The 18,281-nt window shown below is 44.6% G+C and overlaps 1 protein-coding gene and 1 pseudogene across 2 annotated transcripts in view; one reads left to right on the top strand and one right to left on the bottom strand.

Annotated features, from left to right (window-relative positions):
• Window positions 1-18,281, bottom strand: part of Gab1 (GRB2 associated binding protein 1) — a 106,020-nt gene that overhangs the window by 2,469 nt on the left and 85,270 nt on the right. Inside the window, exons 6-10 of one of the 2 annotated variants that reach the window (XM_021220408.2) lie at window positions 17,822-18,125; window positions 9,208-9,297; window positions 7,970-8,063; window positions 7,590-7,713; window positions 2,099-2,221 (exon numbers count right to left, since the gene is read on the bottom strand). In XM_021220408.2, coding sequence (XP_021076067.1) covers window positions 2,099-2,221; window positions 7,590-7,713; window positions 7,970-8,063; window positions 9,208-9,297; window positions 17,822-18,125 — 735 coding nt within the window. The remainder of the gene's footprint in view (window positions 1-2,098; window positions 2,222-7,589; window positions 7,714-7,969; window positions 8,064-9,207; window positions 9,298-17,821; window positions 18,126-18,281) is intronic. The other variant, XM_021220410.2, reaches the window with a different exon arrangement.
• Window positions 3,181-4,140, top strand: LOC110337483 (annotated as a pseudogene).

Here is an 18,281-nt window from a genome sequence, read left to right on the forward strand (position 1 = left end):
GGGGGGGGGGGGGGGGAGGGGCAGGTAAGGTGGGATGCTGAAAACCAGGCTCCTGGTAGGCTTGAAGGAAGCTGGCATGAGCCCAGAGCAGGAATCTCAACCGGCCGCCGGGGGAATTAGAGATGCTCGGTGGAGGAAATCCAGATCCTCCAAGTTCAACCATGAATTTGTAACAAAAATGTATAAACACACAAGGAGACGAACCATAAGGGGGTGGGCTAACAGAAACAGTGCACACAAATTCCGGCCTCCAAGGACTTCAAATTCTGAAATTACTGTATTGGCATTATGAAGTGTGTGAACAGTGTTAAAGGATAAGCCAGAAAAGGCCTTAAACATATAAGTAACACAAAAAGATTAATGCCAGTTAAAGTAAACCAAACAGCATTTCACCCCAGAGATAAATACAAAATAACAACAAAAAGACCAAACCAAAACAACAAAACAAAAAACTCCAACAAAAAGAAAGGAGAATTGGGAAATCTGGTGATAGAGCCAAAAACTATCCAAAATTAAACAGATACATAGATCATAGATACATAGATCATAGAACAGAAAACTGCAAAGATATAGAAATAGTAGGCATACTGTATGTGTACCTGGCAGGTGATAAAAAGGTAATCAAAAGAAGCAGAAAAGCCATGTGTACAGCCATGGCATGTGTGTTGGTGTGCACGTGTACATGTGTGTGCATATGTGTGCATGTGTGCATAAGTATGTGTGTACGTGTGTGTATCAGTATGATATGTATGTGTGCATACATGTTCACATGAGTGTGTAAGTATGTGGATGTGTCTGTGTAGTATGTCTCTGTGTGTGTCTGTGTGTATGAGTATGTGTATATGTGTGTGAATAGCACAACTTCCAATCAGATTAGTGAAAAGACATCTACGTCTACACACACTCTTATGAAACTGTAAATTCGACAGGAAACATCTGAAAAGCAGCCAGAAGACAGATAGGAAGTGTTCAAAGGGTACATTTGACAGGTCCCCATGGGGTAAAGAGGCTCAGTTAAGAACTGACTCAGTAGCTCATAACCCTGATAGCATGACAGTGGCCTTTTCCAACACGGTAAACAGTCTTTCTTATTCTGGTGGAAGACCACATCACATTAACATGACTGCGGTGAGCTTTTCTCCGTGCGAATAATGACATCTTCTGTAAGCAAATCTTTCAACTTTTTTCAACCTTATTTTCAGAATTCAAATTATTGAAAATTATGTAATTATGTCACAGGACTAAAAAAAATAATAATAATAAAAAAGAGAACTGCAATCTCAACAAAACCTGTTTCTAAAATAAAGAGACTTCAGTTATACACAACCTGAAAAGAATTCACTACCAAAAGACCTTCATATTACAGGGACTTCAAAAGACACTGTTGAAAATCTGAGTCTAAGAGAGAATGATAAGTTAAAGAAAATTTAAGAAAATAGGACTTAAATAACAGAGTAAGTCCGGTGATGCACGGGCTGGAAGGAGGGCTGGAGGTGGGGGTGGGGGTGGGGTAAGGCTGTACACTGCTCTTACAGAGGAACTGAACTGGTTCTAGAACTCGTGTGGCTCACAACCACCTGTCACTCTAGCTCCTGGGAGCTAGTGCCCTCCTTTTCCAGTCTCTGAGGGACATTGCACTCATGTGCATATACCCACATATATGTTAAATATTAAAAAAAAAGCACCAAAACCAAAGAATTATAAAGAAACTGTGTAATTGGTAGGTTTAATAGAAATTAAAATTTAAGACAAAACAGCATATGACTTGAGCCATGAGCCATGTTCTTTTCTTCCTTTTTACAGATAAATTTTCTGTCTCCCCTGTGCCTGGATTAAAGGTATGGCCCCCACTCATCCAAACCATACTTTCTTCATTCTAAAGACAGCAAAAGCCCTGACCGTGACAAGTAGAAACTGTAAAGCTGACTGACCTCGACAGAGGGAGAAACATATCTACCAACTTCATGCTTCTGTTGCTTATGACTTAGTTTCCTAAGTCACAGTCACTAAACTTAAATAATCAGGCCCCCGACTTTCCCCAAAGAACATGGTCCCTCAAAGTGTGCTTGACCTATCTAGAGAACACGGGCTCACTTACCTTCCGTGGTGGCGTGGACTTCCCAGAATCTAGGTCTAAATCCAGGTATTCGACTTGTTTGTCTCCTTTGGGTTTATTCATCGGGCTGCTCGCCCCATCAAGGCTGCCGCCGCCAAAGAGATTCTGAAAAACAGAACAGCGAAGAGTGGGCAGACACTCCGGAGAAGCCCTCTTCTCCCACCCCTTCTTCTTCCCCCGGGGGATGGGGAGGGTCACTACCTTGTCCAAAATTGGTCTTGGACTCCTGGGCTCTGAAGTTAAATTTAGTTAAACTAATACTCAGCCCGGGGAGAGCCTGGCGGTTTATGGCTGCAGTGGGAGGCAGCCCTATTTCTCAGTGCTGTAGCCACTGGTAACTACTGTCCCTTGCTCAAGTAAATAACTTTACTCATGTTTGCACAGGTTAAGTAACCCTTCCCAGAAGCAAACTTCGAGGCTCTGGAAGAAAATGGTCCCCCGCATTGGCACACTGGGAGAGGCACCATTAGGAGGTGTGGCCTTGTTGGAATGGGTGTGTCACTTGAGGTCTCTTTCAGGTCTCAGAAACTCAAGTCTGCCTCTGGCTCAGACATTCACTTCTGTCGCTTGCCCACTCAGAAGCAGAGTGCTCAGCTCCTTCTCAGGCACCGTGCCTGCCTGGACGCTGCCATGCTTCCCACCATGGCGATAATGGACTAAATCTCTGAACTATAAACCAGCCCCAATGGAATGTTTTCCTTTATATGAGTTGCCATGGTTATGGTGTCTCTTCACAGCAATAGAAACCCTAACCAAGATACACACACACACACACACACACACACACACACACACACACACACACTCACAGAGAGAGAGAGAGAGAGAGAGAGAGAGAATTATGAAAAGAGTAATAATAAAAAAGTCTTAGACACCCAGTCACAGACAGCTGCAAAAGCTCTAACAAACATTCTTAAAAACATGAAGGTCTGGGTGTGAAGGCGCACTTGTAATTCCAATACCCGGAAGCCGATGAAGGAGAATTACAAGTTCAAGACTGTCCTAGGCTGGAGCCACTGTCACCGAGCCTAGGCCATGCTGCTTCTGCTCGCCCATCGTCCCCCATCGTGCACTAGCGGTCTCAAAAGATTCAAAGTCCAAGATGGCAACCCTCAAGGACCAGCTGATTGTGAATCTTCTTAAGGAAGAACAGGTCCCCCAGAACAAGATTACAGTTGTTGGGGTTCGTGCTGTTGGCATGGCTTGTGCCATCAGTATCTTAACGAAGGACTTGGTGGATGAGCTTGCCCTTGTTGATGCCATGGAAGACAAGCTAAAGGGAGATGATGGATCCCCAGCATGGCAGCCTCTTCCTTAGAACAACCAAAACTGTCTCCAGCAAAGACAACTGTGTGACTGCAAACTCCAAGCTGGTCATCACAGTGGGGCTGTCAGCAAAAGGGAGAGAGCCGACTCAATCTGATCCAGCGAAACGTGAACATCTTCAAGTTCATCATTCCGAACATTGTGAAGTATAGTCCACACTACAAGCTGCTTATTGTCTCAAATCCAGTGGATATCTTGACCTACGTGGCTTGGAAAATCAGTGGCTTTTCCAAAAGCTGAGATATTGGAAGTGGTTCCAATCTGGATTCAGCCAGGTTCTGTTACCTGATGGGAGGAAGGCTGGGGTTCACCCGCTGAGCTGTCACGGCTGGGTCCTGGGAGAACGTGGCGACTCCATTGTGCCTGTGTGGAGTGGTGTGAATGTGGCTGGCGTCTCCCTAGAGTCTCTCAACTCAGAACTGGGCACTGATGCAGACTGTTTTAAGGAGCAGTGGAAGGAGGTTCACAAGCAGGTGGTGAATGGTGCGTACACAGTGATCAAGCTGAGAGGTTACACATCCTGGGCCACTGGCCTCTCTGTGGCAGACTCGGCTGACAGCATAATGAAGAACCTGAGGCGGGTGCATCCCACTTTCACCATGATTAAGGGTCTCTATGGAATCAATGATGATGTCTTCCCCGAGTATCCTGGGACAAAATGGAATCTCGGATGTTGTGTAGGTGACACTGACTCCTGAGGAAGAGGCCCGCCTGGGGAATCCAGAAGGAGCTGCAGCTCTAAAGTCTTCCCACTGTCCTAGCACTTCCCAGTGTCCTAGCACTTCACTGTCCAGGCTGCAGCAGGGTTTCTAGGCAGACCACACCCTTCTCATCTGAGCTGTGGTCGGTACAGTGGAGTTGAGGTGGTGTGGGGAAACATCTCAGATCCCACAGCTCTGCCCTGCTGCCATGTGGTACTTGTGTAGCGGTAACCTGGTTAGTGTGACAGTCCCACTGTCTCTGAGGCACACTGCCAACTGTGCAGGCTTCGATTACCCTGTGAGCCTGCTGCATTGTTGTCCTGTGCACCCTCACCAAACATGCCTAGGCCAGTGAGTTCCCAATTAGTTATAACCTGGCTCCAGTGTGTAAGTCCATTATGCATATCTTGTACAGAAATGTTCTACAGGATATTTTATGTATTATATGTATCTGTAGTGTACATTGCAATATTATGTGAAATGTAAGATCTGCATATGGGTGATGGAACCAGCCACTCAAGTGTCATGCCAATGAAAACACCAAATAAAGCTTGAACAGTGAAAAAGGACTGTCCTAGGCTAACAACTGCAACTTCATATCCCAAAACAAAGCTAAACAAAAGAAAACCATATATGTATGTACCCAGTTACATTATTATAGTGAAGGGTCCTCATACCTCTTGCTTTCAAAGGGAAGGGGGAGGGGAAAGAATATGACCAATATGTATACACACACACACACACACACACACACACACACACACACACACATATATATATATATATATATATATATATATATATATATATATACATATATGTATGTATGTATGTTTATTTATTTATTTTGTTTTTTTGAGACAGGGTTTCTCTGTGTAGCCCTAGCTGTCCTGGAACTCACTCTGTAGACCAGGCTGGCCTCGAACTCGGAAATCTGCCTGCCTCTGCCTCCCAAGTTCTGGGTTCAAAGGTGTGTGCTACCACTGCCCAGCCAAAATATATTGTATTAAAAATTTAATAAAGGGGCTGGAGAGATGGCTCAGCAGTTAAGAGCACTGACTGTTCTTCTGAAGGTCCTGANTTCAAATCCCAGCAACCACAAGGTGGCTCACAACCATCCATAATGAAATCTGATGCTCTCTTCTGGAGTGTCTGAAGACAGCTACAGTGTACTTACACACAATAATAAAGAAATCTTAAAAAAAATTTAATAAAGAATTAAAGATCCACATTTAACTTTTAGGTATTTAGAGAAGAATGAGTTCAGAGTACATTAACTAAAAGGTGTGGATCATGACTGCAGTCTTTCTAACTTCTCTGCTTTCTCTTTGTCTGATGCCATTCTTCCTCAGAGAAACATATGATAAAACTCTCTAGAATCATGTAACAAAGCCAGGAAGATAGAGGGCAGCACTAGCAAGTGAGAACAAGCAAGCTTGGCGGAGAGAAACAGAAACAAACTTTGGCAAGAACTTTCAGACCAATGGCACAGCTCACAAGAATTCACAAGCATCCGGATGCCCAGTTAAAATGGCTGGCACCCCTCCCCCCTTCCCTAGGTTATGCGAAAGGACCCCTGAAGTGTGCAATAACAATCTTTTTGTCCTCTGAAGGACACCATCTTTCACTCTCAGCTTGGGGTGAGGGCAACACTCTGTGTCTAAAGGTGACCAATGCAAACACACCCATGCCCTACCTTGCGCTGGCTGGGACAGTTTTACAATATTATAAAGTCATAAAAGCAAGGCATAAATCCCTAGGACCCAGCACAGTTAACTCCAGCCAGCTGTTCCTCAAGAGAATTTGTCAGCACTCCTAACTGAATTCTGTCTAATTTACCAGCAGAACTGGACTTCTTTTTCATCTTAAAGTAGGGCTGAAACCCAGCTTTTAGACTCTACAGTAGCCTGTCACCCATTGTTTTCCCCACACAGTTTTTAGAGAAACTCTAAGATTCAGAGACTTGCTCTAGATATTCTGTATATCAAGTGAAAAAACAAACAATAGTGCTAGGTTTTCTAAACTTCTTATATATAGAAAACCGAGCGGTGCTTCTGTTGTTCCCTAGGAACAGTTATGGCAGAAGCGCTGGACCATGGCTAAAATGTAGGCCACCTAGTTAGAGTTCACTTGGTAGATATGTGACTTGACCTCTACACACAAATCAGATGTGTTATGAATCTGTCCTAGCTTTTCTAAGACTATTAATTTTGTTTACATTTGGATGATTTAATACATCCAAGAGCATGTTAGCCCTGCGAACTTCCATGGCGTTCCATCAACACACTGTTCCCTGAGTGAAGAGTTCTGAGGAAGCTTGCATGACAATCTAATGCAGGGCTGTGAGGGTGGAGCCATGGTAGCATGGGAAGCTGCAGAGGGCCCAGGTGGCTTTTCAGCTGTTCCTGGCACACAGCAGAAGTTACCCCATGACCTGGGTAGAGGTGCTACAGCGAACCATCTGCAGTGTGCTGGAAGCATGCGCGGTAAGAGCAGCACGTGCTCGCACTGCTAAGCCACCTCTCCAGCCCCAGTGTCGGCCAGTTTTGCTTATTTGGAATTTTGAAAATTCATCACCTCATATTTCTTTGAACATATCAAGCAAGCCAAAGTATTTTCCTGCTTTAACGTCAGAAGGTACACACAATTCTTAATCTCGTTTCCTCAGTTTGACCTCTGAATGTAATGTCTTTTTAGTCTTCCCTTTTGTTTAACTGGAAGATTATCAGAGTCCTGTATATGACAATTCCTCCCGAAGCCTGTCGTAGCCTGAGCTGGAGGGATTCACTGTAACACAGTGTCAGTGGATATTCTAGACAAATATTACAAAAGCAGAGACTATAATCATGGAGTTTAGCTGGGGAACGACTGTAAATCCATGAGAGTAGATGTAAAATGTCCTTCAGAGAGTTCCAGTGCAAGGGCCTGATGGGCACAATGGCACTCCTGAGACACTGAATTCTTCAAGAATTATTTATGTCACCAGGGTCTTGTCCTGAAGAGGACTTGGGCTCCTTGTCTCCCTTCACTACAGGTCATAAGACCAGTAGCTTTGCTGTGCCACAACCACGTGTCACCACAGGCCACCAAGTGACAACATGGAGCAATCACAGACACTCCTAACACTCCAAGTCAAGTAAACCTTCGCTCTCTTTATAAGTTGATTTTCTCAGGAACTTGTTACAGCTATGGAAAGCTGTAATGAAAAAAACCTTCATTTTTTTTTTCATTGATTTACAACTGTACAAACAACAATTTCATCACAGCTGGTATTAAGACTTTGACAGTACTTAAGAAAGCATCACTTAAAAAATGATTTCAGGGTTTTTTCAAGTATAGGAGGAAAGACGTGCGGGTAAATGCGTACAGATAGATAGAACAGGTTAAGCTGAACTCCTTCCAGAGGGCAGCTCCGGTAGAGAAATGAACAAGAGGCCTGCACGTACCGGATCTTCGCCGGACAGATTTGGGTTCATGGGGACATAGTTCTCTTCACTGTCATGGGAGTCGCTGCTCGATGTCGTACTGTGCACAGAATCAGGCCGAGGGGACATGGGAAACCTAGAGGAGCTAGAGAAAGTGACATCATGAACCCCAGGGGACAGGTGCCAAATCCCCCCATACACCCATATAAAAGGAATCTCGAACACGCCCTTTCTGCAATAGTCATTAGTTTACGGTTACACATCCAGCACTTTTATTATGACGAATGAAGATGCTCTTGACTTTGGGGCTTCTCTAGACTCTTTTTCAACCCGTCTCTCTTGAAATAAACAATTTTCACTGTCTTGCCACTCCGGCTCTGTGTTTTCGGTAGAACACTTACTCCCGAGCGAAGCTCCTAGTGATGGGGGATCTGACTGGGGCTTGCAGCTCTTCCCATTCTGACAGAGGTTTTATTTCTAAAGGTGCCGGCTTGACTGAAAAGAAAGGGAAGGAAGGTGTGAGTGCACAGAACTTCACAAAATAAACAAGGCCCCCTCAATGTCGCAATTCGCACTTGGTAGGCAGGCATCATCTTACACAGAGAAAAAGGTCTACAGCGACAGGGTCTAACACTCAACAACGAAATGTCTAACCTCTACCACTGCTCCAACCATACATGGCTTCAACACAATGATACTGCTTGACCCAGCTCAAGGTCTAACCTCTACTTGTAAATATAAATTAAACGACAACTTAAAGGTCTGTGCCTTTAAAGCTCCTCTGGGCACTGCTCTCATTAATGAATTGTTTTATGAATTTCATCTTTGTCTGTGTCAGACATGGTCCCCACTATTGAAGCCTCGGTATAGTTTTTCACATGTAAAATAAAAGCACTAGAAACTTTGCTACACCCCAAACCAAAAGAATCAAAAAAAAACAAAACAAAACAAAACAAAACAAAACAAAACCGCCTAGATTTTCTTACTTTGGGTTCAAAAATAGGTAATCGTAATCAACTATCTTACACAGGAGCACAAAGTCCTCGTTTCAAAGCTGCAGATCACACAGGCTCACAGTTCAAGCATAATGAAGATACAGTTAGAAATCTGTGTTAAGAGCTTTCCCATCTGTATCCTTAACAGACACATACAGCATCCTGGTCTGAAGAAAAGGGACTTTTCTTCATGTTCCTTTTTTTTTTTCCCCCGAAAAACCCCCTAAAACTTAAAAAGGTGAATTAGAGTTTAGCTGTCATTTTCTAAGCCATGCCATAGTAAAAACGCTGAAATTATTTCTTATTCTACTTCACAACAGAAAACAACGTATACATACATATACAAAGACAGGAGACAACAAGCAGAAGGGAAACAATGAGCTGCTGCCTAGGGAGGTAAGGGGGAGGAGGGAGGGAGCCAAGCTTGACTGAGAGCACACACTATCAGATAATCCCCGGGCTCCCTTGCTCACAGTGAGGACGCAGATCTGCGCACCTCCAGCTCAAGATGTGCTCTCTTAGAACTACCACAGGGGGACAGCTGGCAAGAGCAGCCCTACTTAAGCTCTCCTTCTTTTCATCTGAAGAAAAAAAAAAAAACCATAAAAATAAATAAAATCCCCGTGCCCCACACAGGTACATACCCTTTCTTCTTGTAGCAAAGTCACCTATGGTTTGTGAATCGCTTCGCTCTAAACCATGGGGTTTGGGTCTTAAAATTTTAGGACTCTGACCTAATTGGTAAAAAGAAGACTCTCTTATTAAAAATGTTATTTTTTTAAGTTGGAAAATGGATTCTGTTACACAAACAAACAATAACAGAAACAGAGTCATGTGCAGAAATGTGACATATTAAAGGCATAAACAAAAACTTGTTAGCGAAAGACATCCGGTCTCGCTAGATTCATGCTCAGTGCACCAGAATGCAGGGAAGGGCATGCCACAGCGTCACAGGCACAGGGGACGAGAGAGGGCCAGCTAAGGGGACAAGCGGCTGCTTGCCTTTCTTTCCTTAAGGAAAGGAAGGAAGCACACGGGCCATGTTAGTGTGTCTTCTAACATGTCAGACAACAAGACAACGGGAAAGGCAGAGTGGGAGGGGCAGGTGAGGCGTCCCTTGGCAGCCTTTCACATGGTTCTGCAGGGGAGCCAGGTGGCGTGTCCTCTGGAGCTCAGTTCTGAGTCCTCCAGGTCAGCCTCCAACCTTAGACCTCAGCGGTCACACACTGAGTCAGTCAACCCAGGGCGAGCAGAAAGGGCCTTCTTCTTAGCACGCCTGTTCTTACATGTAGATCATCAGCAGCTGCTGCTGATCTGAGGACATGGATGTGGCTTGGGACCCGTGGGAACACCGCACACCACCGGCACAGGGAGTGGCTAGTACATAACCATCACAAACTGTTCCTGAGGTTATCTTCAGTTTGCCGTTTACTGAATGCCTCTCCTACAGACTTTTTCAGAAGGGCCCACGATGGCTTTACATTCCTCCTGACTTTTTTCTCCTCAGAATTCTCCAAATCTTTTGCTTGCTTGTTTGTTTGTTTGTTTGTTGAGACAGGGTCTCCCTACACAGTCCTGGCTGCCCTGAAACTCTAAGATCCGCCTGCCTCTGCCTCCTCAGTGCTAGGGTTAATTAAAGTAGTGAGCCACTATGCCAGGCCTTAGTCACCACATCTTATCTATGCTCGGGGTTAAGTGATGGCTGCTGTCTTGCTTTCTCACATTTCTTTAGCTTCAGACTCCACCTGCCTGCAACTGCTGTCCAGTGCTTAATGGACCACGAGGTCCAAACCAGCTGCACTAGCAGGGTCAGCCCAGGGGGCCTGAGGTTCAATCCTCAGGGTGGTGTAGGAAGAGCCTGGCTCCTCTGAGCAGCTGCATCTACTCTGAACATGCCAGTGGAAAAAGAACTTTTAACCGAGAGGCATTAAAAGAGAAGGAACAGGCCATCGAGGGAGATGAGCGCCGTTGTGAGTACAGTGCTGTGAAGACCTTATCTAGGGAAACAGTGAAGCTTGCTGGGTAGGAGGGGCGTAGCTTTTGATCCCAACACTTGGGAGGCAGAGGCGGGTGGATCTCCGAGTGTGAAACCGGACTGTCTACAGATCGAGTTCCAGGACAGCCAGGACTACATCAAGGAACCCTGTCTCACAAAACAAACAAAGAAAAACAAATAAAAAATAGCGAGGTTCTTAAAACCAGTAAGCTCTTTTAAAACTCCACGTTTGAAAGGGGCTGAAGTGTCCATAGACAAACCAGAATCCTCTAGGATCCGACAGCAGAGTTCAGAGTTCACAGTCCTAACTCTTGGGGCCTCACTGTACTAGACCCGATAAATGCTTAGCTAGCTAGGAAATGGTTTTGGTTTGTTGTATTTTTTTCAGGGGTGGGACATTTTCAAATTAGTTCCTATCTATGTTTCTTTACGTTTCTTTTACTAAATCTTTACAAAACAAAATCTATGCTTAGAGGAAGAGATGAACAAATTTACTATTTGTGAAGGAATCTCTCTCTCTCTCTCTCTCTCTCTCTCTCTCTCTCTCTCTCTCTCTCTGTGTGTGTGTGTGTGTATGTGTATGTGTAATGTGAGTGTGTCTGTTTGTGTGAAGGTGTAAGCGTGTGTAGGTGTGGCAGTCAGACATCCTTTGGGTGTCAGTCCTTGCCTGAGGAAGTAATCTTGGCAGGGTCGGGTGGGAACTCAAAGGTCAATTTTGCTTCAGTCTTCTCTAACTAGGAGAAACTTCAAATTGAAAGACAAAAGAACCCAAGAGGCATCAGGGGCCTGCTGTGTAAAACAGCATAACAGGAACTGGTGAGATGGCTCAGCGGGTAAGAGCACTGACTGCTCTTCAGAAAGTTCTGAGTTCAAATCCAAGCAACCACATGGTAGCTCACAACCACCTGTAATAGGATCGGACGCCCTCTTCAGGTGCATCTGAAGTCAGTTACAGTGTACTTATGTATAATAATAATAGTAATAATAATAATAAAAAAATAAAAATAAATAAGTCTTTGGGCCAGAACGAGCAGGGTCTGAGGGAGGGGAGGTAACCAGATCGGGCAGAGGTCCTAAAAAAAATTCAATTCCCAACAATCACATGAAGGCTCACAACCTACAGTGTACTCATATACATAAAATACATAAATAAATAAATAAATAAATAAAAATCTATTAATGAATGAATAAATAAATAAATAAATAAGGCAGCACAACAGAGCATCCAGTCACTTCCAATGAATTACAGTAAACATGAGGGACAGTATGAGGGACTTGGTGGTGTGAGAGGCACAACGCCGTCTCCTATTCTTCTCAGGAATTATACGTGCTTTGCATTGGCCGGACTGCTCTCTGCTCTTTCTCAGAATTATCAGCCCACCATGGCTTCTTGACTCCAGGGCCCTCCTCTCTACATGAAGCTTGCTGAGTTACGCTTTGTAAGACTGGCTCGATAGACACCATGGCCCTTGACTTCCGATGGTCAGGCATCGTCTCAACTCATCCAACCCGCCCCAAGCTTTCGAAAGAAAGTATGACCAGAGCAAATAATCAAGTGGTCACTGAGAAGTGAGGCTGCAGAGAGTCCCAAGGACAGCGACAGGACTAACAGAATGGGCTAGCCTTGGAGTCCAGGTGGAGGTGTCACTTTCTTAGCTCCATGTGTTTACCTGGAATTCCTGTCAAGGTCATGCTATGCATAGCAAGCCTTCCCAATGCACTTGAAGTGTTCCATAGATGTCACCTTATTCCAATTCCTTGTGTGTCATGAAGAAAACAACTGTCTCAACCACGATCTCTAAGCAAAAAGGACCTCAGTAAAGCTCCATTATCCCAACCAACGACCAAGAAGGGGTTGGGAAACTGGGGAAAGCTCCCACTAGGGGAGATGATAAACAAATGTTATTTTTGTATCATTTTATAGCAAAGTATAATTATTTTATTTTAAATCATAATGAAACATTTAGTGCCAACTTGTCACTGTCTGCATAAAGCTCTTCACCCGAGTGCTCAGAGTAAAGCCTAACCTCTTTAGCTTGGATGAGGGTGTCTCCCCGGGATGTGAGATTCCTCTTTCTTTCCTGTGCTCTCCTACTGCCTTGGAGGTGCTCACCCATCCATGACTCTAAGCAATCCCCTGTTGGGAAAGGTCTTCCTGCCACCTACATTCCCCAGCACCAGCTCCCCGGCTCTGCCCCCCCTCCCTTCCTCCAGCCCTCACTGCTCCTCCCCCTGTATCAGGCTTGCCTTAGGAGAGCTGCCCTTGAATGTCCCGGGGCATTCACACGTGTGTGCTCACCCGTCCACCTCACCCGTCCACCTCCTCCGTCAAACCTAGATGGCGAGCTTCTCAGGGAAGCAACTCCATCTTTCCTTGGGTTTACAGACTCTATGCCTAGCAAAGGAGATTTACTGAGGGCAAGCCCTTAGCTCTCTGATAAACCAACCTCATCCGTACTGAAGTCATCTCAGAAGTGCTCAACTTGAATACAGACAAGGTCATCACATGAAAGTCCCACTTCAAATACACAGGGGCAAGCCTTTTTGGAAAGCCCTGCATATGAATAGTCTTCTACATAAACTCAATGCTACACTCGAATTTTCCGAATTGGCTCCTAATCATGCAGGCATACGCTTCTAAAGTTGCAAGACTTTTTCCAGTGGGCACCCCAAACCCAAGGTGGAAGCAGAGTAACTCACAGGGTTACTACCTGGCTAAGTCCAGCAGGGGACTTAGGCAGGGTTGTGAAAGAAAAACATTTGTACTTGTTTTAACTATGTGAGGGGGAATAGAATAAATGCTGTAGTACCTAATGATAAGTATTACACGGGGAAACTGTCTCGGGCTGGTAAGGATATGCTGTAGGAACATATTCCATACTTCCTTCCTTTAAGCTCTAACAACTGTAGCCACAGTCTGACTTAGGAATTAAACATTAACTCCTGTTTATGAAAAGTTAGTGAAGGAAGGTAGAGACGTGGGTCAGTGGGTCAGTGGGTCAGAGCACAGGCTGCTCTTGTGGAGGATTGGGGGTGATTCCCAGCACTGACATGGTGGCTCACAACTGTCTGTAACTCCAGTTGCACACTGGATCTCATGCCCTCTTTGGGTTTCCTCAGCCACTAGGCATCTACTTGGTGAATATTAAAAAAAAAAAAAAAACTTACAAAAAATCGGTTAAGGTACTAGTGTCACTCATCTGGTCTTTTAAGTATTTATTATCTTATGAGCATAATTTTAAAGAAAGCATGGTCATTTTTAATGATATTCAAAAACTTCAAGGTCTCGCTTTTTTAAAAGTTAGAATAAGCCGGGTAGTGGTGGCCCACACCTTTAACCCTAGCACTTGGGAGGCAGAGGCAGGTGGATTTCTGAGTTCGAGGCCAGCCTGGTCTACAGAATGAGTTCCAGGACAGCCAGAGTTATACAGAGAAACCCTGTCTTGAAAAACCAAAACCAAAACCAAAAAACAAGAAAACCAAAGTTAGAATGACAAAATCTCTATACAAATAGAGGAAAACAACATGGAAACAGCAGAATCCAGATGAGCCCCATGGTTAAACAGGGCCCCGTGTCACGGCTAGTATTACTGAAACCCGACAGATATTTTATAAAAAAATCTCCAACCCTCACAGAACTCCTTTTCCATTAGAAATACAAAGGTGCCACGGCTACAAACTGTTCTGCTCTGTCTCTAGTGACTGCTCTACTCTTCTGTTATCTCTTACAAAATGCTTAAAGCTCTCCTTACTAAATGCACACACAAGCTTGTTTGAAACAAACACTACCAGGGTTAGCATCGTGAACTCTGAGCTGGCGATCAAGCTGTGACAGCCGACAGCAGGGACACACCAGGCGTCTGCACACACAGCACCTCTGCACTTCTGCAGCCTCGGTATGTAGGAAGCATTTGAAAACTGGCCGGCACCACATGCATACTGTGGCAGGGCAAACCGAACTGGGGCAGAAACAAGATGAGGCTGCCAGTGGTTTGCCATGGACTCTTTCAAAGAGAGCAGCTCAAACAAACAGACACCCAGCTGGCTGAGGCTCTGAGAGGAGCCAGGCACACCTGGCACAATTGTATTTCCTTAGGAATTAGTCAATAAGACACTGAAAGGACCGCTCAAGCAATTTACCCGCACTCACTGAATTTACAGATACAACTCTCATCTGCTGCCATGCACAGTGAAAACAATCTCGTGGCCCGAATGGGACACATGCTCCCAGCTCACACATACTCAAGAATAAGTTTAGTTGTGAGATTTTCATTTCAGCCTTTTGTTTGTCTTTTTAGTGTTTTGAGACAAGGTTCCACTGCATAGCCCTAGCTGCCTTAGAACTCACAGAGCTCTGCCTGCCTCTGCCTCTGGAGTGCTAACCCTGTCCAGCTGGAATCTGGGTCTTAAACTGCTTGTCTGTCTGTCTGTCTGCCTGCCTGCCTGCCCCTTCCCTTCCTCCCTCTTTCCTTTCTTTACAGATTTATTTATCTTATGTATGTGAGTACACTGTAGCAGTCTTCAGACACCCCAGAAGAGGGCATCGGATCCCATTACAGATGGTTGTGAGCTACCATGTGGTTGCTAGGAATTGAACTCAGGACCTCTGGAAGAGCAGTCAGTGCTCCTAACCGCTGAGCCATCTCTCCAGCCCTAGACTGCTTTTCTTAACAGTTATACTTTCCCAGGCAAAGTATTCTGGATGCAGCAAACACCTTCATAGGCTTCTTCCCAGGAATCCTATTGATTTAAATTAAAGGTACAAAAGAAAAGCAAAACCCTTTTACTAATACTAAATTTCAATAGCCTCTTTAACCTTTGGCTAAAACTGTCCCTGGATGCAGTCCCCTGGGTGCTCTTTGTCAGTTCATCATGTCTCTAAGCAGATACGCCAAATAAAATATCTGGCCAATGAAATCACAATGTGGTGCTGGGGATGAATGTCCTGCTCATTTCAAGTTTGCGTAATTTTTTTTTTTTTTTTGGTTTTTTGAGACAGGGTTTCTCTGTATAGCCCTGGCTGTCCTGGAACTCACTCTGTAGGCCAGGCTGTCCTGGAACTCAGAAATCCGCCTGCCTCTGGCTCCCGAGTGCTGGGAAGTCTGCCTAGTTCTTAGAAGAATAACTGTCTCCAAAAGTGATCCAAGCTTACTTTGTTCTATTCTATGGAAATAATGTGCTGCTTTAACTTTTGAAAAGGGGATCTCAACGCCAGGTAGTGGCACCAGCACTTGGGAGGGAGAGGCAGGTGGATCCCTGAGAATGAGGCCAGCCTGGTCTGCCAGACAAGTTCCAGGTCAGCCAGAGCTACACAGAGAAACAAAAAAAAATAAATAAAAAATTAAAAAAAAAAAAGATTTCAATACTTTGTGTCTACAAGATGTGTATTGATCTTCCAGAGACCCTCGGACCAATTACAGATCTCTTGTTCATGTTCACTTACATTTTATGTCAAGAAGAATACAATTAGTGAGATTTCTAATTGAGTTAGAGACAAAGACAAACAAAAGGGACAAAAAGCCTGTGGCACTCAAACCCTTTCTAACACAACTCCAGATGGTGGTCATGAAGCATGGGTGTCTGGGCGTCTACGGCTACCACATGGGGCCGCTCTCAACTGTGTGAGACCAAAGGTGGGCATCTACCCCAGCAGCAGCCCTGCGACTGTGTAAAGGGATAACCTGGACCACTCAAGTCATCTCTAAGAATCTGAAGCCTGAAAATGACAGAGGAGGCATTAGAGGCAGATGCTGACGGGCCAAGGGCCAAGGGCCAAGGAGGGATTCAGGCGGGAGGACTTAGGCCACAGAGAAGTGCTGCCGGCCAAAGGGTGCAGAACCCAGTCAATGGAGAGAACACAGGGAGGGAAGGAGAAAAGAAAGGGAGTGGACAGAGAAGATGCAGAGACGCCCCACAAGACAAGTGCACAAGGCAAAGATCACACATTACCATGGAGTACAGAAGAAATACATCCTTTCTTACGTAAGAATAAAACCAAACCCTTTAGTTTGAAGAAGTCTGAGTCTCCCACAACTACAACATACTTAGTGTTAATGATTTAAGCCCAGGTTAATAAGAAGTTTGCATAAACATTACATGTCCTGAAAAAAAAAATCTATAAATGACTTGTGGCTTTTCAAATGACCTTAATCTCTCTGCAAGAAGCCAGAAACCCATCATTCTATCATACAACTCTAACTTTAGTTAGTTATCAAGATTAAGCCACACACTAGTGGTGTGCTGAGCACAGTGTGTTGCTTTTAAAAGACTTAAGCCCAAATTTGTTTTGTTTTGTTTTGTTTTGTTTTTGAGATGGGTGCAGCTCTGGCTGACCCAGAAATATATAGACCAGGCTGGTCATGAACCACAGAAATTTACCTGCCTCTGCATCCCAGACCCCAGAATGAAAAGCTCGGGCCACCATGCCTGGCTTGAACCTAAGTTTTTAAAACTTGAGACATTACATAAAATGGTTGAAGGCTTCCTTTGACAAAGAGGACCAGGCCTCACAAGCTCCCCTGCTTCAGATGTCAACTTTCCTTATATCGTCCAGAATTAGAGCCATAGAAGCTTCCACTTAGCCTGGAGCTGAGGCAGGTTTTTTTTTTTTTTTTAATTTTTTTATTTTTTATTTTTATTGTTGTTGTTGTTTTTAATTTTTTTTTAAGTCATGATGTGGGGAAAGAGAAAGGCTACAATAGACATCTTCACTCTTCTTAAATAACCACATCAAGGGCATCATTATCTGGCGTTTAATTTGATACAAAACAGCAAAGCAAGATCATATCTAGTGTTAGGCTTGGTTTGCTATGCTTTAGAAAAGCAAAAACAGTTGGCAGAAATTAACAACAGCAAAACAATCAAGACAGCGACACATATACAACCTGAGATTTCAGGTCTCTCTTGACATGTGTGAGTGTCATACATCAGGGGAGGGGACAGTCAGGCAAGGGTCGGGAGCTCTACCTATATCCTCTGGGAAGAACATTCCAGGTTCTCCTAGTGCTTGCCTGCTGCCGCCACTGCTCTGGGCATTCTTAGTTTGTAAGCTCTACTGTAGGTCTGAGGAGACCTGGAAATCCCACCTGAACATCAACATATTCATTTACGAACAGCAGAACTTCTAGACTTAAGGACCCAGGCTATATAAAGTGCTTCAGCATAGTCCCATGCCAGCCTAAACAGTTTCATGTTTAGGTTTGGTTAAATGGAGCCCTAACTGCATGCCCCCACCTTACTCTTTCCTGGCTACACCCCCTTACCTTTTCTGTCTGGCTTGAGGTTCCTATCCACCGGGGGTGGTTCACAGTCAGCAACAGGAACTGGCCTCCTGGGAGGGGTCTTTGGGCTGGACCTGAAGCCCATATGAGCAGGAGGAGGAACTTGCATTCCAAAGGAAGAAAAATCAAAGGTCCCAGGGGTCATTGGCACATAGTTTGGCTCCTGAATTGGCTCGGTAAAGCTGCTGGAATGTTGTCGAGGTGGCGAGTTGGGGTTCATGGGAACGTAGTTCTCGTCCAGCTCTTCACCTGAGACACCTCCCGCTGTCAACACGCTTTTGATTTTCTAAAACACACATACATTTCTCTTAATAATAACACACAAGTATCACGCCTATATCTACGGAACATGTAGTTACTTTCATTTTATGGCAGCATATAGAGTATGGGGCACTAAGTCTAAAGAGTCAGAACATGGCAGGGCCAGTGGTCAGTTGTACTT

This window comes from Mus pahari, chromosome 20, assembly GCF_900095145.1.
Source record: "Mus pahari chromosome 20, PAHARI_EIJ_v1.1, whole genome shotgun sequence".
Classification (NCBI taxonomy): Eukaryota; Metazoa; Chordata; class Mammalia; order Rodentia; family Muridae; genus Mus; species Mus pahari.